Source organism: Chamaea fasciata, unplaced genomic scaffold (assembly GCF_029207755.1).
Source record: "Chamaea fasciata isolate MVZ Bird 193981 ecotype frontalis unplaced genomic scaffold, bChaFas1.0.hap1 SCAF_7, whole genome shotgun sequence".
NCBI lineage: Eukaryota > Metazoa > Chordata > Aves > Passeriformes > Sylviidae > Chamaea > Chamaea fasciata.
Genome location: NW_027094092.1, coordinates 3,774,794 through 3,797,771, shown reverse-complemented (window position 1 = coordinate 3,797,771; position 22,978 = coordinate 3,774,794). Strand labels below are relative to the sequence as shown.

Sequence of the window (22,978 nt, the reverse complement as noted above, 5' to 3'; positions counted from 1 at the left end):
ACTGAGGCGAGGTGTCTGTAACTGCCCAGCCTCTCACAGAACTCCCACAGTAACAGCAGCACAGTTCCACTGCAATCCTTCACAAGCAATCCTGGTAGTCCTCTCCCAACAAGGGGGAAGCAATTTCTATTAGTTCTGTGCTGGGCATCAATTACTTTGAACAGCTTCATGATGCAGATATCAGGAACCACATTTCCATTGCTAAACGTGGCTATGGATGGATAAAACTTCCTTCGTTTTTTGTTTGTTTGTTGGTTTTTTGGGTTTTGTTTTTGGTGGGGTTTTGGGGTTTTGTTTTTTTTTTTGCTTTTAACAAGCAAAGATCGCTGTCACACTGAAATTGCTTGTGAACAAAAAAAAAAAAATCTCTGAATCTTAACAAACGAAAATCCCTGAATCTTTGGCAGTTGACTTAAAATTAGGATGGAATTACATGGAAGCCACCTGTGCTTTGCTTCCTCAAGATTTAACACGGAGCAAGTTAACTTGAGCCAGGTGCTTTGTCACAAAATTTAGGGACTACGAGAAAGAAAGAGGAATGAAGCTGCGGGGCAAGGTGGAGATGAAAAATCCCCACCCACCACTCGTGCTCGTCCCCCTCAGGAGCTGACACATCCAAAAGTGTTGTCAGGAGTGGCTCCATAACATCCTGTGCCAGTGGCAGGTAGCAAACCCACAGCAACGTCTGTGGCGCTCAGGTCACCAGGAGCCATGGGGAACTAGGACAGGGAGAGGAACTTCACTAGCAAAAAAGAGAGCAAGTTCTTCACCGCAGCTAATCTGGGCGGAAAAAAATTACTGGAGTCATGCAAGTCCTGAATTAGCAGATCAGTTAGCAATGAAATGTGATGGGGAATGTAGTTTATCCCAGCTTGCCAGCATGTTACAACCACTTGCCATTTTGTCTCTCCCAGAACATTACCTCTTGCTGGTTAAGAAAACATCTTTCTTCATGCAAATGCACAGAGACCCAGACCCTGCAGCTCAACAGGGCCACGGGGACAACCCAGGAACACAGCCTTTGCCATTTGCAGATTGCAAGTGTAGATGTGGCCATTGGGTGAAGCATTTATTTGGCCAGAGCCACAGAAAATGCCATTGTTCTCAGGTGAATCATTTCCTTTATTAAAATTTCTCTTTTATTTTTGGAAGTCTGAAATGTGTGTTTTTATGGTCCAGAAGAGAAAAAAGAATTCTTAGCAGGGAGAAAAAGATTTTCAGGCTCCTTGTCCATCTGTACAGAGACTGAATTTAAAAGGTTAACACCAGTATGGAAAACACCGTGACATCCAACAACATGCCAAAGTGCTCGGTAAACAATTACTTGGTAAAAACACTGCATACATAGCAGAAGGAACAGCAAATGTCAGTACATAGGACTAATTCTACAACTTAAAATTAAAATACAGAGGTTGCTGCAGTTGCTCCTTAATGGTGTTTACATTTATGTGAGGGCAGAGTAGACTAAAATGGCCTCTTCCCCCCCCCCCCCCCCCCATGTATTAATATGAAATACTACGGTTTCTACAAAAAAAAAAAAAGGGTCCTTGAATATTTGAGTAAGCTTTTACTTTAGTGTCTGCCAGTGTGAGTTTGCAAAAGGCACTGCTTTTATCTGCTGGAGAGATTACAGTACAAGCAGCAACAGCAAGAGCTTTGCCGTGCTATCCTGCATTAGGCTCAACTGACACTTGGGAGAAGCATGAGTAGGCACGAATACTTTAGATTACAGACCTTTGGCTAAAGCTAGAATTAAAATTTCTGTCTTGTAGGGTTTTTGCAGTAAAGGCAGTAGATCAACTTGACATTTGTGGGCTGAGACCATGATGCTCATTTCATAATAGCTGACAAAATTTATTTTGCCAAGCTGAAATTTCTTTAAACACGAAGGAAGAAAGCATAGCTTCTAAAATCACCTAAATCCCTTTGTGAAAAGTGACTATCATGCCTGGGGAAAACAGCCACACTGAAAAATCAGCACACTCTGAAATTTTTCTGCTGTTTCAAATATTTAAATCCTGGTTAGGACACTCTCTAATCATGTAATTTACAACAACATTGATTTAAAATTAAAAATAATTAAAAAAAGAAATATAAATGTGAAGAAAAGTTTACGCACTTGTTTTACCTGTATGAGTCCTGGTATGAGTCTTCAGATGGTCGGATCGGGAGAACTTTCTCTGGCAGGTTTTACACTGAAAGGGTTTCACACCTAAGAGCCAAAAAAAAAAAAAAAAAATCTATTCTTATGTCCCAACGTTTTTGAAAGGGTGAATGATATCAGATATTTCTGAAGTTTCAAAAGCATGGATTTTTGTTTTGTTTTGGGGGGGGGTTTTTGGGTTGGTTGGTTGGTGGGGGGTTTTTTTGTATTTTTTTTTCTAGTTACTGTAACTACTCGTCCTTGCTCTGTGCTTACACATAACAGAAAATTAGTCATTAATGAGGCCACCACCCCTTGTAACCTCCTCTCCCAGCGCTTGAGTTTGAAGCATCTGAACAGCTCCATCATAAACAAACCTCACTTAAACCATTGCACCAAGGAAGATCTGCAAACATCACTAACCCTGACCCTGTGGTTTGGCACGGTGGGTATCCTGAAGGAGCAAACAGGACACAAGAAAAACCAAGATGCAGAAATTTCTTTTCATGTGCTCCCAATAGGTTTAACTTACTTCACACTACTACTTTACACGACACATAGGTCTTGGGGAAATTTTACACATTGGCCAATTTTTCTTGCAGAATTGTTTCACTTTAGACACAACATATTCTCTATATTGGGCACAGAGGATAGAGAAAACAGTTTCATTATGAAAGTTTCAAAAGATGGTGTCAGGATGTAAAAGTCACCAAAACAACCACAGTAGGGCTAAAGGCCAGTTAAAAAACCTAGCAACCACCCTCTCCTAAAATTAATGTCAAGAATTTGGTTTTATGAGCAGACAACATCAGAAAAATAGAAAGAAGTTCAGGAGTATTTCAGGATCGCAATTCCCGTATACAAATGAACTCTAGTAGGCAAGTCTTGTCCACCAACCTGTGTGTCGTCTTTGGTGCCTTTTGAGTTGGTCTGAACGAGAAAATCTTCGTTCACAGTCTTTAAAATCACACTGATAAGGTTTTTCACCTAGAGAGGAAAAACAGCTTGTCAGAACTTGTGGCAAAATGAGAAGACACCTCAAGCTGAACCAGAAGATGAAACGTGTTGCTCTGAAAGACTTCTCTGCAGTCTCAAACAGTCTGGTGGCGCAGCAGGACTGATTTGTCATAAAGCCATACAACTCTGTTGGAAAGGCTGGCATAATTCTACTGCATTGACACTGACACTGAATCTGCTCCCTCTGAGAAAATAGTCTCTTAGGTTAAAGTGCAAAAAAATTCCAACTGAGTGATTTTTATTTTTTTTTTCTGCTGGAAAAAACAGGAATGTCTTGGTTTATATTTCTCTTAAAACCCCATTAAACCCTTTCCACCTGTTTCAGCAGCACATAATTCATACAGAGGAACAACTCACAGTTTGAACTGAATTGGGTTCAAAGCAAAAACTAAATCAGTTCTATCCACATAGGTGACGGTTTCAACCACATTAAATTAATTACAAAAAAAACTGAGCAAAAAATTCAACCTCAGAAAAAGACATATTCTTCCCCAAAACACAAATTAGGTTTCTTCCATGAAGCGCCATTAAATGGAATTTCTCACATAGCTGCACAGCTCCCACAGGCAAAGCCATGAATTATTTATTGCGAAGCCTCATGTAAATATAAACTCTTCCCCTTCTCCCATGTAGTTCAGCAGAGATCCTCAGGGTGGGATTTCTCTGGGATGAAAAGATCCTGAGTTTTTTTTTTGAAAAAGAAATCCTTATAATTCAGTGTCTCAAGTGGACATGGATTTCAATGCAAAGGACTTCACCATAAACATACAGAAAGAAATCCAACACCTGAGGAGCCTTGACAAAAGAGGGAAACACTGTCAGTGGGTAGCAGAGCACCGAGGTGGGGAAATTCGGCCAAGTTAAGCCAAAACAATCCTTATGCTGTTACAGGAGGTGCTCGATGATCTTCCAGGTCTGACTTACTTCTAAACTAAGGTCCCTTTGCACAACATTGGAATCCTGCTGAAGCCTCAGAAATCATCACATTTATGCCCACGTAAAGTCTGGTTCCAGAGCCTCGGCACGAGCAGGAGCAAAAGCTGGGAGGATCCTGGGCTTTATCTGGGAGGGACACACGGGAGCAGCTGAGACCTGCTCTGTCTGCTGTGGGAAGCTGAGATGTAAACCAAAGCTCCTGTGGGAAGAGCCTACAGGAAAACACCACCTGGAGCAGGCAGCGGGTTTGATTTCTCTCTGTTTAACTTTCAAAACGTATCGCTTTGATAAACCCTCCTTGCGGGGGTCTGCGTGTCTGATTCTACTGTAATGAGGAAATGCGTTCTGGTTGCCCTGGTGTTCTGAGACACCAGAACAAAGCAGTTTAGTTTAAAGCAGATGCCTTTTGATCCAGGTGACAGAGAATAAGCAGCGTATTAAGGAGAGCATTCCAAATTCATCCTGGTGTAGCTAAAACAAAAATTTTACAAAAGCAACTAAATCTGCAAGAACAAGCTAACTTCCTGTGACAGACACCCCAAGGAGTTTACTGATTCTCAAACCTAGGTGTGGACAATTTCTATGTCTGCTGTGCTTAATTTATTAGCATAAGAGATTAAAGTTGCCACAGGTGTTTGAAATAGTTCCATACACTTTGACCGCAAGGACTCCCTGGGGGTGCCTGCTTTTCAGAAACCACTTACTTCCAAGGAATTCAGCCCTCTGGCAGATTTAAGAGGGGGGATGTCAGCAGAGCAGAATGCAGTGACAGGATGATTGTCTGCTAATTGCAATACGAACTTAGAAGATGCTTAAGGAGGTATTGGAATAAAACAGCATAGAGGGTCTGATAGCATGCACATGAAAGTATTTCTTTAAATCCTTTGGAATATAATCTTGATTAAATTAAAGTCAGGTTTAACCCATGCAGATATTAAAGGAGGCAATCTAGAATGTTTACATAGGGATATGATGACGCTGGGAAGAAAACAAAAAAGCAAATAAACAAAAAGAGGCACAACATTTAGACAGAAATCCAAATTTCCCTTTCCTTCTACATGTTCTGTGTCAGCTGCCAAAGCTGTCACATGCCTGTGAGCTCCCATAAATTTCCTCAGAACAGGACAACACAAACATCCCAGATTAGCAAAAGCCTGTTAGTACCCCATTAAATTCCCACAGTGAGAGTGTCTCATTTCCCCAGGCCCATCAAATCCTCTCCAGTAAAAGGCCAAAGTCTCTCTACATATGAAAATATCCAGTAATGCTGTCACCTTCTTATGGGAACACACACAAAACAAAGCAGATTTTTGGAGAGATGCAGCTGAAGCTTCACCAGTCCTTCTACCTGAGACATGATTCCTTACACCACTGAAAGAGGGCATGCAAAAGAAAGGCTGAACTTAGTGCATAATGAAATAATAAAGATGAGAGAGGGTAGAGGGAATGGCATGTCTTTAATAATTAAGAATTTTTTTTTTAATAAAAAGGTCAAGTATTGTAAAACAAGCGTGAATCTGCTTTTGCACATATTGCAGTAAATGTTTCTAATAAAACGAACTGATTTTGTCAAAAGCAGTTAACTTAAACTAAGGGAAGTGTGCACATTTTCTCTGGAGCAAATTCACTTGCTCAGGTGCATGGGAAAACAGAAAATTCTACTGCTGTAGGAGTTGCACAAAACATTCACAGTCATTGCTGTTAATTAAGGAGTTCTGCGAGAGTAAAAGCCTGTCACTAACAAGAACACATGAGATGAGAAAAGGAGGCTGATTTTGAAACCAGAGACTCCAAGTGTGAATGAGAATCTGAAGGCTGATCTACAAGGCCTTGACCAATTTAAACCCCTTTTCCTGTCTAAGTGTACCCGCTTAACCAAACAAGGGCCATGATTACAACTTTGCCTTGCTAATTCTACATTTTTATTCAATATAATTTGCTTTAGCAAACTCACACAAAACACGTTTATTTATTTTGTAGGGAGCATTTAGAGTCAACATTTTCTGTTGTCTTCACACCATATGTGTGACATGACATTACTATTCTGAAACTAATCCTGTACCTTAGATACCTAAGTATACTTTTTTTATGCTGTAGAAAGGATATAGCCTGACACCCTACCATAAAGGACAACCTTCCTGATGTGCAGATTCTTAAACTCCATTGCAGATCATACCTGCAGCTGAGCCTTTTTAGGCTAAAGAATATCCCTGGCAAACAGGCAGAGGATTTTCTCTCTGCAAACCTGCTCAGCTTTGTGTTAGGATAAATCCAACGAGTGGCACTGAACCCAAAGGGTCTCTGGCAAGAATGCTGATGCTTCCACCAGAAGTGAAATTTATGGAGGTCTAGACATCAATTTGTTTCTGCAAGGAAGCGCCTGAAGCCTGCCACAGAATGACAACTCACATTATTTGCTGAAAAGTTGAAAAGTTAGATGTATTTCTGCATTTCCCTTCAGAAACCTATCTGCTGCAGCAAAATACACCAAGATAAGAAAAAAGCTTTTTTGGCCGTACATGTTTCAATAAAGGCATTGTTAAGAACAGATAAGCAGCCTCGGAGGGTACAAAGTGTTAACATATTTTCAACTAAGGCTATTTGAAACATTGGTTAAAACTGATTACAGAATCCAACTTTGTGTTTCAGGTCCTTGCTTGGTTTTGCAATACAGCAACTGGGAAAGAAGGATGGAAGATCTGATGAGCCAGTCCTTTGTACGTATCTATTATAGAAATAAAAAATATCATCTACAGCAAAAAATATCCTGCAAAGACACAATCTGTTAGTTTAATACAGTATATATGTAACAGCTTGATTTCAAATCATGTGTTCATCATTTAAAAAATGACCAAAACCACTGACCGACCACTACACTAAGATAGCATAAGGTGGAAGAGCTTCAAATCCATGGGTGAGTCCAGAACCACCTTACAGGAAGATTAATAAATTCTTTTGTTTGATTAGGAGAGGTGTTACAAACACAACCACATTCTTTTTGGAGAAAACTGGTTCCAAATTTTTCTTTTGGCCCGCACGAGAAAAAAGTCAGGATTAGACAAACCCATGAGGTTGCAAAGGAAGTGGATCTGCATCACAACAGTGGGTTTGACTGCCCAGGGCTCCTGAAGAGTATTGCAGAGGAAAACCTTCATGGCCACTAAGTCCAGACCATCCACACATCAAACAGCCAGGAAAATATGATAACTGGGAAATTATCCCCTCCAGATGCTCCCACAGTTCACCAAACCCTCCCAAAATCTAGGACTGACAGACCACAGGAGGAGACAGGAAATGAAGAGCATCACATTCTAATCCTCTACAGCGGCTGGGAATTTGGTAAGTAGAAATCCCAGGTCATAATAATAGGAAATGTCTAGTACCCATTCAATGGGCTGAGGACAAAACCCTGCCAGATGATAAAGAGAAAAAAATCCCTTCTGCTCCTAAAGCTGAATGCATCAGCCAGGCAAGCTACCCAAGCAATTTTCACTCCAGCAGTGCACCATCCCTTGCTTCCTCTCTTCAGCTGCAACCAGCCTCAAAACCTTACACAGCAATGCTGGTATCAGCAAACACAAGCTTTGGGAAACAAGCTGGCCTCTTATGGAAAGAAACTTGCAAAGATTTGAGAAGTAAAAAATTTTTGCCGTCAACATATGTGTGTGCAGAAGGATCTGTGCCCACCTGTACAGAAAAAGTGTTTGAGGGGGGAAAAGTGTTTTTTCCTCTACCCTGTTCCACTGCAGCATGAACCAGAGGAGAGGCCTGTATGGCCTCAAAGACAATGGCAGAAGACCTCTCTGGGGTGTTAGACTGAGGCCTATCCTCTATGTCTTTTGGGGGTTTTCTGACTCTACAAGCCTATATTATATATGATATAATATTAAAAATCTTCTGCAGCTAAGGAAAAAACATAACGTACGTAAGTTGAAGTCCTTTTGGTTGGTCCAGAAACAATACTGGGAAAGCCAAGCAACTAAATGGAATAAAATTTACAGGACCAGAACAAAAAAATAATGACTGCTAAAACACGGAGTGTTTTAGGAATTTAGGAATGAAGGAAATAGCGATGACGAGAAAAATTCAGAACTGTTTAGGCATAATGGAGAAAAATGCTGAATTTAATGGCCTTTAAAGATTTTCAAATGTTCGGGATTCAAATTTATTTATAGGAAATATAATAGTATTTCTGTAGACCTTACTTTCTAAAGATGAACTTTCACTTTCAGTCGGAAGTATCTTAAATTTTTAATTTCAGCAGCTCTGAAGACAGCTGTCTCAATATTGTCTGACTTGCCCACTCATTAATTAAAAATGCTTTGAGTGCATTTCTCCCATTTTACACAATTTACTGACCTAATGGTCTCCAAAAGGAGAAGACTGCAACTATCTTCTGTGAAATGTTAGACAATCTGCTAGGCCGCCCAGCATGGGCTGCCTTCCTGTTCTCTTTCATTCCTTTGATCTTCCATCATATCAATGGTTAATGGAAAATCCGTATTTACAGATTACACCCACAGACTTCTAGGTAAGCACAGATAGAACTTTCTAAATAAAAATATGAGAGGCAATCAAAAAAAAAAAAAAAAGAATTTAAAAATCCATGAGGAACAGATCTAAAGATATCTCATAATATTACACATCCAACACCATAGATCCCCCAATAGGGGGAATAACTCTGTTTACTCTTTGGAGAGGTGCAGCAGCGCATTTGATTTCACATTTTGAGGTCCCATTTCCTGAACTCAGAGAGAATGCAGACATTAGCCTACAAATGACTGGGTAAAGGCTCAGTTCTTCATGGAAAGATCCCATAGCAGGGAACCTACTTGCAAATTCCCACCTACATCGCCAGCTAGAAAAGATCTGTGCAGGAGAACCAGAGGACGCTGAATGTCTGGGTTCCTTTTGCAGAGGAAACTTCCTAATAATTAACATTAGGTGAGATTTGGAGTGAGATTCAATGGTCCCAAACGAGGGGGGAAAGAAGGAAAAGAAAAATTTAAAGAGAAAACAACTCACAGCCCTCTAATAGTAAGAGGGGGAGGGAGGTGGCCTACTTGCTGTGTGTTTTTCTTAGCTAGATCCTGGGAGCCTTCAGCTCCAAAAGAGGGGTTGCCAGATGACAAGGAGGGGTTGCCCAGCTGTCAGAGCACGCGCTCACTCACCTGATGGATTCTCGTGCTCCCTGACCTGGCAGAGCATTTCTTGCCCCTTGCGGTATCTCAAACCCCGCCCCTGCCCACTCTGCTGTGCTGTGATTGATACCCACCAGTGTGCTTTCTGCTGTGCATCTGCAAGTGGGACAGCTTGAAGTATCTCTTGTTGCAGCCAGGGTAGGCACACATGAAGGGACGCTTCTCGTTCGTCTCGCTCGCCGACCGCACGATGGTCGGAGCCACTCCGGGCACGCGCCGGACGTCCTGCAACGACAGAGACCTGCTGAGGCCACCTGGGTGTGCTCAGCTCTGACTTCACACATTCAGGTCACTCAACACCTCCCCAGGACAAGCAGGTACTTAGATAGACCATACTGGAAACAGGAAATTTTGTCGCATTCTACGTCAACAACCTTCGTGCGCCTTAATTGCTTCTTTGCAGAGTGTGAAAGTTATCCGAAGGGGAAGCACAGTGAACTCTGCTTAGTGAATTATCTCGCCAGTGTTTGCATGTGAGACTGAATGGCCCACTCTCTGACCTCATGTGCAACCACACAGTCCTGGCAGAGTTCTCATTGCCACATAATTTTAAGTTAATACTGGGGTGAAAGGTAAGAGCATGAGCCGGAGGAGTATTTTAAATACTTTTTATTGAAAATACTCATATGAAGTTAAAGGACAAGGAAATGGATGTCTTGGATTAACACAAACTGACTACCAACAAAACAAAAACAACTGTCTAGATGGAGCTGGTGAATAGTTCAGCCTTAATGCATTTTGGCCACTGTCACAATGTTCCATCAAAGATGATCTCCTCCTTCTGGGATAATTAATTTCCTCAAACAATGTCGAACATTTACTTTTATTCACTCAACAAAAGCTGGCTCAGGAGCCTGTTTCTGAGAGCTTGCCACTGAATAATGACTTGCTAAACTACCCAGGAAAGGAAAAGGAGAAAAGATGCTATCTAAAAACACTGATGTATGACAACACAGAGCAACACAGAAGAGACAGCTATTCTGTAATGACTTTGCCATCAGTTTTAACAAGGTTCATCTTTTTAACAGGGGTGTTTCATAATGATATGACTGTCTCAGAAAGGGAGGAAAGGAACTCCCATGAATGGTAACTTCCTCTCAAATATTCACTAATTACTTAGTTATTAGGAAACAATCACATATTTCATTTTAAGGAAATACGCTTAAATTAGTAACGTTTCAGAAACAGGTAAAAGCCAAATGTCATCTAACACTTTCATATATGGAGTTATTAGATATAGTCCATCATAACCACAGAGGCTTCACATGGCCAGAGTGATTGGAGCTAGAAGCTGGGAACTGGATCAGGTATTTTGGACCATCCTGAGAAGCTGGTAAGGAATATTGCCTTGCAGACGTGTTCCAGAAGAAGAGACGAGCAATTTTAGGTGACTGTGCCAGAAAGAAATCTTATTGGAGTTCAATGGCTTCAGTGAAGTCAGGACACTTACCTAAAGCAATTCTTGACAACATGGGGAAACCAAGGATGGGTTTATGAACACCAGTGAAGTCGTGAATGAACACTACAAACGGGCAGCAGTTTTACCTCCCTAGGAAGAATGCCCCACCATACTCACTTGTATGCCTCTAAAGACTCCGTGGGTGTGTATTCTGTACTGGGCCCCACAGCTGTACAACATGGGAGTGCTGTGGTTCTCATTTTCATACCCCGTTGTATGTCTGTAAGTAAAGATGGGAATAATGAAAAAATGAAATATATTTGAGTACTCAGCTCCATCTGAGAGGTTTTCTTTCCTAAGCCAGTGGTAACATTTGCAGAGTTCGCTTTTACAGCCATGATATCCAAGTTCGAGCAAAATTCACTAAAGGAGACCTGCTTTGCCTTCATTCACATGGATCTGCTCCCACTGGCACAATGCTCTGACTCCATACATACATCTATTAGTATTCATTAAGGTATCCAGGGGAAAAAGAAAAAAAAAAAAAAAAAAAAAAAAAAACAACAGAAATTGTCATGATTTGAACTCTGATGTATTTCCACAAAGATTTTAGGTAAGAGGAAAAAATTCACATAGCAGCACAACGGTGTCATGTGCACATGTTCACGTTATTTATCAGTCAAACGTGGGGCTGGCTATTGCTAATATCTTTTGGAATGAGCAAAATGCCTCAAGTTTCACATTAAGTGCAGTGGATTTTTGTCAGCACCTCATGACTCAGATATTACCTGATACTACCATGCAAGTGATGACATTTATAAGAATAGCAGTCATGTACTCATAAACAGAGATTACAAATCAGTGTCTAAACTATTTATCCCACATATCAGCTTGTAGGATGCACTACAAATTAACCCTTTATTAATTTTTTTTTAAAGAAGTCTATCTCTACTAGGTATAAATTTTCACAAGAATTTTAAGAATTTTTAAGTTTTGGTGTGTTTTGGGGTTGCCACAGCCATATGTTTTTGTCTAATTACGTTCTTCAAAATCCTATGTTCTCCTTTCCTGAATGCTGGAGCATTGCTATGTCTCCTGTTTGCAGCCTTCCTAATGTCAAAATCACGTAAATACATTTTAGGTTTAATTTTTGAACAAGTATGTTACATTATCACTTGTAGAAGTATACATTGGCAATGGCAAGTGTACATGTTTTGCACTACACCAGAAATTAGAAAGCCCAGAACAAAACCCCGGGGCACACAGCTAGGGACAAAGATGGATATGTAGGATGTTATCTCAGTCTTTGCCAAATGCTTGCAATAGCAATTTGAAGGGGTCCCTGAGGTCCAGACTCTCATTTCACCGGTCCTTCCTTTCCCTTCACTCAAAGTTCATGTGCAGAGTAGAATTACAAGGAAGTTTTAAACCTCTTAAGTGATTTGCAGAGCAGGCAGTGAAGCTGGAATGCAGGCCATGTCTAAAGGGGAGAAGTCTGAGAGCAGCTCTCCCTGCACAGGGTGGGCTGCACTACTCCTCAACATTCGTAGCGACTGGCAGAGGTGTTCTCTGAGGTCAGTTCTTTCACTGTTCTGCAGTGCTAATTTCAAATCCTGGCTCCACCTGCCTGTTCAAACTAAAGGCTACATCTTTTGGGAAGGTATGCTCTGCTTATTTCATTTTTAATTCAGTTTTAAGGTGATCATAATGAAATAAGTTATGGAGGGGTGGCAAGAAAGGATCTCTGTTCTGCAGTAATAGCTGTATTAATAGATAAAGAAGATACCATTAGCTGATTTAAATGGATTAAACTATGCTGTAGATTGCACCATGTCCAAATAAATAGGGTCTTCTCTCTGCCCAGAGCCCACAGGCAGCTTTTTGCAGTAACAAATTGCCATTTGCTATCACCATTTGATCAGCACAGATTCCCCGCCAGCATCAAATTTTCCTCTCTGTTCAAAGGCAGTAAGTCTTTACATGTGAAAAAAAAAATAAATTAAAAAAAAAAAATCTGGGGAGAGGGGTGTTGAAATCCCCCAACCCCTGGTGGCACCCATGTTGATCACAAATTACACAGTGCATTTTGAAACAGGAATGGAATGAGAACCACCATTGATAAGGAGGAAGTTCTGCAGCAGAAGCTGTTGCTGACCTGTAGCACAGCAGTAAATCAAGGGAAAATGTGAACTTCAGCACTGGTCACCCTGAGTGTAACCTCCCCTTCACGCCTGTCCTAACAACCTTAAACACTACAATAAACAACAGACACAAAGACAGATAAGAATTCCCAGGACAGAAACTTTAGAAGGAGAAGCAGGAATATGTAGTAAAATCTTATACCATAAAACACAGCCCCACTTTCCCTCTAAATTCTCATGGTTTTCATCTTTCAGTGGTAACCTTTTTTGTAAAGACCAGTCAGTTCTGAAATAATTTCTCCCAGGAACAAGAGGCAGAACAAAGACCCTGTCTTACCTAAGGAATGGCTCTATGAATGAGAGGTATCCTCCAGATGATCTCCATCTCAGTTTTTATTGCACAGTTGGAAAGCCATCCTCAACAGCCAGCCTTTTACCTATTTCCTCCCCTTATTTCTTCTAGTTATACTTCACTAAAACTGCACATTCAACTGTAACGCCGTGAAGATTAAAACCTGTTTTCTGAGCCCCTTGACCCATAATATACTAAGTCCTTAGCCAGCTCCCTAGGAGGGATGCTTTAATAACCAGGAGCTCTATTTCCCATTTTACATTGGGCACATTTCCATCAGCACGGGCTGGTACTCAGCATGGCCATATGGCTGCTGACAGCAAAATGGATCATGAGACATTTCTTGGTTAAAACACTATTTATTCATTATGGAGCACTGTGGAATAATCTGACCTTTGGGGAGATAGAAATTAACAGGTGGAAACTCTTTCCAGTCAGTGGGAAACTGGAACTCTGAAGGAGGAGTTTTCACAAACTGTCCCTACACCGTAGCTCTCCTGAAGTTCAGCCTTCACCCTGCAACCATAGTAACCTCGTGGAGAAATAGAGTTCCTCCTCTTCCAGCCTCTTCACTCCATGCTTTACCCATGATTTATGCCACAGAGTGCATCACAGTTGGCACAGTTGGCTTGTTTCATATGGTTGCAGTTTATACACTATAATAAAAGCAGGGATAGAAGAACAGATACAAATCTACATCCATTATTAAATTCAAACACCTGCTTTATTGCATGCAAGAGATAATGAGCGAACACAATGCCACAGAGACGAGGAATACAAGTAGCGGGTGAATTTCTACCTGCAGTACATTAACTAAAAGGAAATCTCCAGAGGGTAGGACAGTCCTTAACTTTCATCTTTTCTGGTCAGGCACTCTGTGTTTAAGTAGGCAAAGAGACAATGCCTTATAGGCTCAGCTGAATTAACCAAAGAAGAAAAAAAAGCCAGACGAAATCCCCAGTAAGGCCCAGAGTCATACTTAGGAGAGACACTAGACTGATCTCTCCAGAGGTCCTAAAAGGACTCAAAACTAAGCAAGACCAGATGCAGCCAAACTGCCCTGCCAGGATCCAACACAATTTTTTGTTTGAGTAAGGAGTGAAGGATTTGACCTCACAGTCCAGCTCTGCCATTATTTGTAAATATACAACTCCTTTTAACTCCAACCAGAACCGCTCAAAGGCAGAAAGGGACTATGAATATTTAGAGTTTGCGTTAGTTGGTGAAACAAGGACTCAGTGTATTTTGTTCTCTGGCTCTAGACAGCCAGACCTGGAAACAAAGCCATAAAATGTAATTCTGGATAACTGGGAAACAAAGGCTGATACTTACAAAGGAAGAGCTCTGTGCTGTTGAGTATTTAGAAGCACTTGCATTTACCATTAGCCCAGCAAATCCTTAACACTCGCAGAGTAGCTCTTTTAAAATGATTAATCTCAGAGTTGTACAGATTGTACAGAGATTAATAAAAATGAAGGGTTTACAGATGAGAATGTGTGATGAAAAACAGAACAGCTTTAGAGAGTTGTATCAATCTAAGTGGTTATAAAAAAAAACTCATAAAAGATGACATTCTAATCTGAATATTTTAAAAAAATAATCAAGCTGCAATTTCTCTCTCACACCATTTTTACTTTGTAAAACTGAAATTGCCTGTCTAATGTATAAAGCAGCTACAACTTAATCTGAAGAGTTAAGCTTTTTATTATTATTTCATAAACCAAAAAAGGGAAGCTTTAGGGCACACTGAGGAGAGCTAGAAAATTTCAGATGTGAAATGTGAATACACATTGATTCATGAGATTCAGACTTGGAAGAATAAAAAAAGCCAGAAAGCAAGATTACATAAAACAGGCACCACATTAAGCTTCAATTTAATTGTGTTTCACTGCAGGAACAGGAATTTTAGGGTTTAGAAACAGAGCCAAAAATGAGGCAAAGTGAGGGTGTGGGCTAGTCCCGTTGATAACAGAACATAAAGGAAGAGAAGTAGAGTTAATTCCCTCTGCTAAAATATTTACCATCCTAGCACCCTGGGAAAAATATGTATGGAGACAGAAAAGGATCCTGATTAGTTATATAGAAGATCCTGTTTCTGCCTGGTTTTTGTCTAATACTATTATGGAGGGTGGAGTACGAAGATGCATTTTTATCTGCCCTTTCCAAGGCAAAGGAATATTAAAAAAAATGTGATTTCACAGATTTGAGCCCTTCTGCCATCCTCAATGGGAGAATCAGCTGGCTAATGAAAGGAAGGCTTTAAATTTTCAGGGGACCCTTGTGTTTCTGACTTCAGTAGTCTTTCTTTGGTTTGGGATTTTTTTTCCCATCGACCTGAGGGGAGTCAGGATTTCACTAAACCCTTCCCTTCAGAACGAGACTGTCAGCTATTGGTGGGAAAGGATAAATTCCAGATTAGAGACCGGAGGTTATTGCCCATTTCCAGCTCATCTTGATTGCGGAGCTAAACCCAAGTTTTTCACCTCCACATTTTACTAGTAATACCACCAAAGCTAAACAGAAAAACCTTTACAAACCACTCCTAAACAAGAAAGGTTTTCACTGCCTTGCTTTAGATGCGGCTTTAATAGCGTTCTACAGAGATCATACCTAATATTCCTTACAGTGAGCCTGAGAAAACAGCAATAAATACCCATTTCCATTTCCATGGATCATGCTGAGTGTTTAACACCCAAGCAAAACCAAAAAGGGAAAACCAACATGTTGTCTGGTTCCATGCCTGATTTCAGATGACTGTTAGAAGTATGGATCAAAGCATTTTACTCGAGCAGCTGAAGAGACAATTAAATTGAGTCTTGCTGTTGGGAATTTAGCTACACTTCTTGTCTACCATGCAGTGTCACTTCCTGCTTGGTATCAGTTATTTCCATGACACTTTTACACTTAACTCATCAAAATATAAAGGAGAGTTTTATAGCCCTGAGATCTTCCTCTGGAAGTGCTATGGAAGGAAGCAGTGTTTTTCATATCGGACAAATGAAAAAGCAACACAAAAATATGGAAGACAGAAACCAATGGCAAAAGTGCCCACCGATGTGGGACATGAATTTTGAGATGTCTGGGACCTACTGACTTTCCTGCAACAGAATAAATCTGATCCCAGCAGCTCCAAACAAAATACCACAAATGAGGAACAAATCATCAGCAGGCAGTCTGAGGAGATAAAATCCAGTCCCACAGCGAGGTTCACTGCCTTGACAATGAAGCTTTCCTTTCAGATTCTAGAAGCTGCCAGTTTGTGAGACAGCTCACAGACAAGCCAGCCCTCCCTGTGGTCCACCCAAAGTTCAGAAGGTGGCAGAGGGTTGTCTGGACAAACAAGCAACACAATTTACACACACAAGAAGCTCACAAAGCACTCCCCTTCTCTCACGTGAGTTGTAAGCACAACTTGAGCTCCATCAGAGCTCTATCAATTTGGAATTCAAAACCCAAGTGAAAATCTAAAATACAGATTCAGGTCACTTGGACTGTATGGTAGCAGTGGTGGGTTGTCCTCTTCTCAAAGGACAGCTCGTGGCAGAGGGAAGGTCATCCTGGGCCATCAGACATCCTTTTGGTTTGCCAGCAAGTCGAAACCTCCAGAACTCTCGGCTGCAGCCTTTTCTATCTGCTCCCCTGCTAACACCACTCTCTCCCTGCCAGTCCATCACGGTGCTGTACTCTGGCAGAAGACAACACCTCGTTTCACTTCAGGTGTCTCTCTTCACCATTTAGCAATGGCTGGCCAGGATCTCTGCTCCATACCTTTTACTGCCCACCTCTGCCTTTCTCTCAGGCCATGCCTTCCACAGATTCCTCATGCTTGCACCTACTGAAAAGAGCTCAGACCAAGCTCCACTGACACATAGAAACTTCTTGCTCTCAGTTCCAATATCCAACATTAAAATATCCGTGAAGCAAAAAGCATTCAGGAAAAACAGTTTTCCATGACCTTAAAGCCACAGCCTGAAGCAGGCTCTGAGCAGATAAAATTATTCAGGTTTAGAGGCCAGGCTCTTGCTGCTGCTGACACAACGAGCTTGCGACTCAACAGGAATGATTTTCACAATGACTGGAAAGGACAAAGCTCTGGCCACCTGACAATATTCTTTGTCAAATTTCAAACTTTTAATCTGGGTTGGGGAGATTCTGGAGCTGATCACTCAAATATTGGCAAGATTGTAAAGAGCTAGAACCAGGATGCTCTTCATCTGGACAACTTCAGCACAGGAACTGCCTACTAACTCTACCTAAATTGTACTGCAAAAGCTTCATTTCAGTGTGTTAAACTTAGGCTGAACATGAACGCAGCAAAGCAAGCTACTGACCTGGTCTGCTGTCAAGTATAAAATGTGTGACTCGTAAGTTTTATATAACTGTAGAGTTCTCTGACTATTTGCAGAACTTACTGGCAACGTTTTCTTCCTTCTTATAATGTGCAAAAGTCTCACTGAAGCCAGGAAGAAGTGCTGGGGAGAACTGAAGGCAAGGAGCTGAACAGGGACTGTCATCATTGGACAGAATCTAGAAGCTCCATATTTCAACAGGAAGATTGACTCCAAAATTCTTAAATTACAACTACGAGATTGAGAAAAGCATCTGAAACACTAAACGCCTGGGAATCACTTATGAACAGTTCATATATTTTAAAGATGTAAATCTTGGGAAGAATACCTTATGTTCATGGCAACAGAGATTGGAGGTACTGTGTATTGTAACTCTCAGCCAGAAAAGACAGATAACTATTTTGGCTCATGTTACCAGTGATGAGGCTATGTCTAGCACTGATTTTCCACAGATTCTACAATCTTGGCCTATACCAAAACTTTCAGCTTTGTTTTACCATAGATCATTCATCTTGATTCTTTCCCCCTTTTCATGCATCCTAGGTCACATACTTTACACTGCTAACAGTCTGACTCCTGGACAAGTAAGAAGCCATTTGTTTTGTTCAGTACTCCTTTAATATTTCTATTGTGACTTTTTTTTTTTTTCACTGAGTTCCCCAAAGAATAACCTCTTCCTTGCTTTAATAACTTGGACCTCAGTCAAGGTTGATGTGTTTCTACATTTTGCAGGATATTTTCTTCAGAAGAGACAAAACAGTGTCTAATATTGCAATGACTGATCTTTAAAGGGTACCGTTTCAAGAGGAAATCAAAAAGACTTATGGAAGAAAAGTAGGAAATAGCCTTTAAAAAGAGGGGACCAGCAGCAAAGACAGTGAAACATACACAACTGTAGGATTTTGGGACCTCTAACCAGAAGAAAGCTCCTTGACGGATTTCTTCAGGCTCAATTCCCTTGTTCACTTGAGTACAGTTAGTTTACTACACTACTCCCTCTAACCTTCAAACACCACTGGTTTATGAGCTACAAGGAGACCCATAATATTTTTTTTTCCTTTATCGCAGTACAGCAGTGTACACAAAGTCCATCTTGAACAAGATTTTCACATCTATGGACAACTACATGAAAGCACAGATCCGTGCAGGCTTTTATCAGCCTCTCCTGCTTGTTCCCCTGAGACTGCACACATTTGGCCACTGAGAACATCTCAAAGTTGGCAATACCTGCTTTAGGTGGGGGAGTTTTCAGAGCCAATTATCTCCTGAGAGCTGTGAATTATCAACCCTGAGCAGAGCAGGCAATCTGCGGCTTTCTCTCGGCTAAGATCAAAAGGTGGCTCTGCCGCTCGTGGCAGCCACCGCGGATGGACCGAGGTGACGATGCTCGGTCCCGTTCCGACCCCCGGCTGCATTGGGAGATCCCCAGCCCCGGCAGAAGCGGCGGAGGCACCGGGCACGGTGGGTGTGGAGATGGAGGCGGCGGCACCGGAGCGCTGCCCGCCCTGCAGCGGCCGCCACCCCGGCGGGGCCCCGCGGCGCCTCGGAGCCTTCCTGCCCGCCCGGCCGCAGGAAGCCCCGCGGGGGAGGCGGGCCGGAGCCTCTTCCCGGCAGGTGGGAGGGCGACAATGGCCCGAGGAAGGAAGCCGGGAGGCGGCCGGGCCGGGACACAGGACGCAGGGCCTGGCGAAGGCAGGGAAAGGGAAGAGGGATGGTAGGAAGGGGCGACAGCTCAAGGAGGAGAGCGCGAAGTGGCCGCGGCTGCCCCTCCGGGAGGGGCCCAGGCACCGGGAGTGGGCACAGCCCGGCCCTGCCCTGCCCTGCCCTGCCCGGTGCCACCGGAGCCCCCGACACACCCAGCGCAGGGCTCCGCGGCACGGCCAGCCAGCACCCCGACGCTCCGCTCAGGCTGGGACAAGGATCATCAAAAACACGCAAACTCCCGCCAGGTGATGAGCCACTCTCATGACCGGACAGTGTTTTTTTTCGTGCAAGTGACCGGATTCAAATGATAAAATCCAAGATAGAGTTAGCTCAGTAATGCAACTTCACTAGGGCAACAGGTTAGAAGAGAACAAAGCTCCTTACCCTTTCAGTGTGGATCCCAAGTTCATTTGATTCCATGTCATGCATTCAAGCTGTGAGGTCATCTGGTATAAATTGTCGCTGTTGTGAAAAGATGTAAAATTAGAACTAAAATCGCAGCTATCAAATAAAACCCAAAACATCGGAATATCAACAATTTCTTTGTTATTTGCTTTAAATATAAAATAGCAGGAAGTGAATTTATTTTATATAATCCCTTTTATCGATGCATTGTGAATTTTTAAAAAATAAAAGGAAATAAAAGAAAAGGAAATCTGTGGCTCCAAAAGACACTTTGAATCTGCAAGCCTGATGATTGGTAAAGAGCTGGAAATAGAAACACAAAACTTTTTCCTTGCCGAAAAATAATATCCGATATCGACGCATTGAAATGAATGAAACGAATATAAGCAGCCCGGCGGGGTAACGCAAACGATTATTTGTTTTAAAAAGTCAAACCTGTTAACTATTTTAACCAGGAGTGTGAGAGACCACGTGGGTAATGGAGTGAAACAGCTATCGTGACTCGTGATGGATGTTGCTACATAGAGGGGCTTGACAAGCAGGAGAAAAATGGAGTGGCTGAGCGATAAACGAAGCTCACCGCCGGAGCAGGCTCTTTCCCCGCCGGCACACACCGCAGGCAGCCCGGCGAGGGCTGCGGCCGCCGCTTCCCCGGCCCCGCTCTCCGCTCGGAGCGGCAAACGCGGGCAGCGCGGCCGCGGTGAGAAGCGGCGCGGGGCGGGCACGGAGCCCCGCGGAGCCCCGCGGAGCCCCGAGAGCGCTCTCCGGGCAGGACAGGTCCCCACGGGCCCGGGCAGGCTCCCCCCGCCCCGGGCTCTCCTCGCAGGGCAGCTCCCGCCGGCCCCCGGCCTCTCAGGAGGGCGGTGTGATGGATGCCGGGGAACCGCCGCTCACAATAAATGCAAGTCTCCCCGCTGATTAATTACACCTAAATTCGCTGGATTTACGCGGTGAATTGATATCGTTTTGTTATTAGAAGACGGGGGGGTTTTGGGGGGTTTTTTGTTTGTTTGTTTGTTCTTACTCCGTGGCAGGTAGAAGCGACCTAAAAAAAGCTAGAATCCACTGGGAAGCTTTTGCATATAAAAACAAATTAAGTGACTTCAATCTCGAAGTATGCGTAATATCATTTGTCAGTATCACTGGACACTATTATTCATTAGTGTGTCTGAAGTGCTATTATGCTACTACAATGTCCTGCATATCAGCTCAGGAATTGTTAAACTCTCCTGCAGTTTCCCCATTCGCAATAGCAGCCCGTGCTGGTCTGTGCCAACTACGTTTTGCAATTCCACGAATTCTTCCTGTAATGCTGCTGTAATTAATTCCTCCAGGACCCTGATTTTTATTAGAAGTGCCCGCCCGATGCATTTACAGCAGGAGATTTCCCTTTAACTTTCTTTCGCTTGACAGTTCATTTATAAGAGCCTCCCCCACAATATCCACTTTTTTTCCCCTCCTTTGCTTTTTCATAAAGCAATACACTTATTCATCTTGTCACAGCTCGCGGCCACTGTATTCCGTGCCGCCCTTGGGTGACAGTGTCCAAGACAAGGCGCCCCGGGAGCAGCGCGGTGCCCGCGCCCCGGCGCCGCCGCAGCTCTCCGGGTGCCCGCCCGGCCAAACGCGCCCCCCGCGCTCCGGCCGCGCCCCGCTCCTGGCTCCGCATGCCGGCCGCGGCTCCTCGGCCGAGCCCGAGCTGGCTTCAGCCTCCGAAGGGAGCCCCGAGCGGCTTTCGGGCAGGCTGGCGTCGTGGGAAGCACTGGGAGAGGGGTGGGAGCTGAGCTCCGCTATTTGCGCTAAACCCTGCACTGCCCCGTTGATGCCCCGTGAGCCGGGCGCCCCAGCAGAGAATCTCAGCCCTCGCTCCTCCTTGTCCTCCTACTGCTGGGGGCTGGAGCCGGGGAATGAGCGTGGGGGGAGCAGGTGCCCGGCCCGGACCCCACATCAGCCCGGCCCGGACCCCACATCAGCCCGGCCTCGGACCCCACACCAGCCCGGCCCGGACCCCACATCAGCCCGGCCTCGGACCCCACATCAGCCCGGGCCGCCCCGGCACGCTCCGGGCGTGTCACACTGGGGCACCGGGGTGCCCGCGGTGCGGCACCGCACCCCCTCCCACGGGCTGCAGGTGGGGTCCGTGCCATCTCTGCGGTCGGCAGCGGCCAAGGGGAGAAATTTCTTTTCTGTCCCGAGCCACGGAGCTGCGAGGTTCTCATCTCGAAAAAGCCGGGATTGCCGGAGCTTTGGGTAAATCGGCCCTGGGAGGGAGGCAGGGGGGCACCGCCGTGCTTCGCGCCCCTTAAGCCCGGAGATAAGAGCTGCCCCGCCGGCCGCCTCTTGCCCGGGGGCCACCGGGCAGTGGCTCGGATTAAACATCTCACATCTGACATGTGACAGAGAACAGGACGTCCCCAACGCCATTTACGTCTGGCCACGGTTTGTTATTGACAGTACCGTGAGATGATCTCATGGAACCAAGAGCTTCGCTCAAAATCTCGGCTTTGGATGGGGTTTGCATGAGGAGGAGGAAAGCGGGGTCTCCAGGGATACGCCTGTGCTGATTCCAATCTGAATCCTTGGCCCTTCGAGCGGCCACAAAGAAGACACTAAAAATAACTTATTTTCATTACAAAGATGCTTTTAAAGAGAAACGGGGGGGGGGGGGGGGGGGGGAACATTTCTACAACAGGGATTAATGTAAGTTGGAGTGGAATAAAAGGAAGTCAACGCTGAGCAAAAAGGGAACTTAAAAGGAAACCAGTAGTAGATCATATAGAGTTTGTTTTGGCCTGCACTGCAGTAATACCGAGTTCTTGACCTCTGCACAGAAAGAGCTATAATCTGAACCGAGACTCCTCCACTTTTAAAGTCTTTGCAAGTGTGACTCACAGTAAATATTCAACATCGAGCATGTTTACTACATTTAAACAACGCGAGGTAGAAAAGTTCACATCACCATTTTTAATGGACCCACAAACGCTCGCTTGCAATCTGCGCGGGTTTGTCGTCCGTGTCCAGCTACCAACCACAAGCGCGGGGCAGCAACCACAGCTGCCCGGGCCATAAACAGAGAGCAAGTAGTGGCCCGGGGCGAGAGATTTCAGAGATAGTTTTGCTTCCAGCCTAAGAATTACGATCTTTCAACCATTTCTTTCTTCCCGAGTTGGCCGCGGCACGGGAGAGAAGGCGAGGCTCTTGAGCCCCGAGCGCCTCCGCGCTGCGGACGGGCCGGACCCTCCTGCCCACGCCCAGCCGCCACCCGGCCCGGCTTCGGTCTGGGGCCGCGCTCCGCGGGCAGCGGGGGAGCCGGGAGGGTCCCTCGCACCCT

The 22,978-nt window shown here is 43.9% G+C and overlaps 1 protein-coding gene across 6 annotated transcripts in view; it reads right to left on the bottom strand.

Moving 5' to 3' along the window:
• WT1 (WT1 transcription factor) overlaps positions 1-22,978 on the bottom strand; it is a 45,685-nt gene that overhangs the window by 3,573 nt on the left and 19,134 nt on the right. For 3 of the 6 annotated variants that reach the window (XM_066187251.1, XM_066187249.1, XM_066187247.1), the window contains exons 4-8: positions 19,627-19,704; positions 10,874-10,976; positions 9,372-9,522; positions 3,041-3,130; positions 2,120-2,212 (exon numbers count right to left, since the gene is read on the bottom strand). In XM_066187251.1, coding sequence (XP_066043348.1) covers positions 2,120-2,212; positions 3,041-3,130; positions 9,372-9,522; positions 10,874-10,976; positions 19,627-19,704 — 515 coding nt within the window. Of the gene's footprint in view, positions 1-861; positions 1,246-2,119; positions 2,213-3,040; positions 3,131-9,371; positions 9,523-10,873; positions 10,977-19,626; positions 19,705-22,978 lie in introns of those variants that run through there. The other 3 variants (XM_066187250.1, XM_066187248.1, XM_066187246.1) reach the window with 2 other exon arrangements.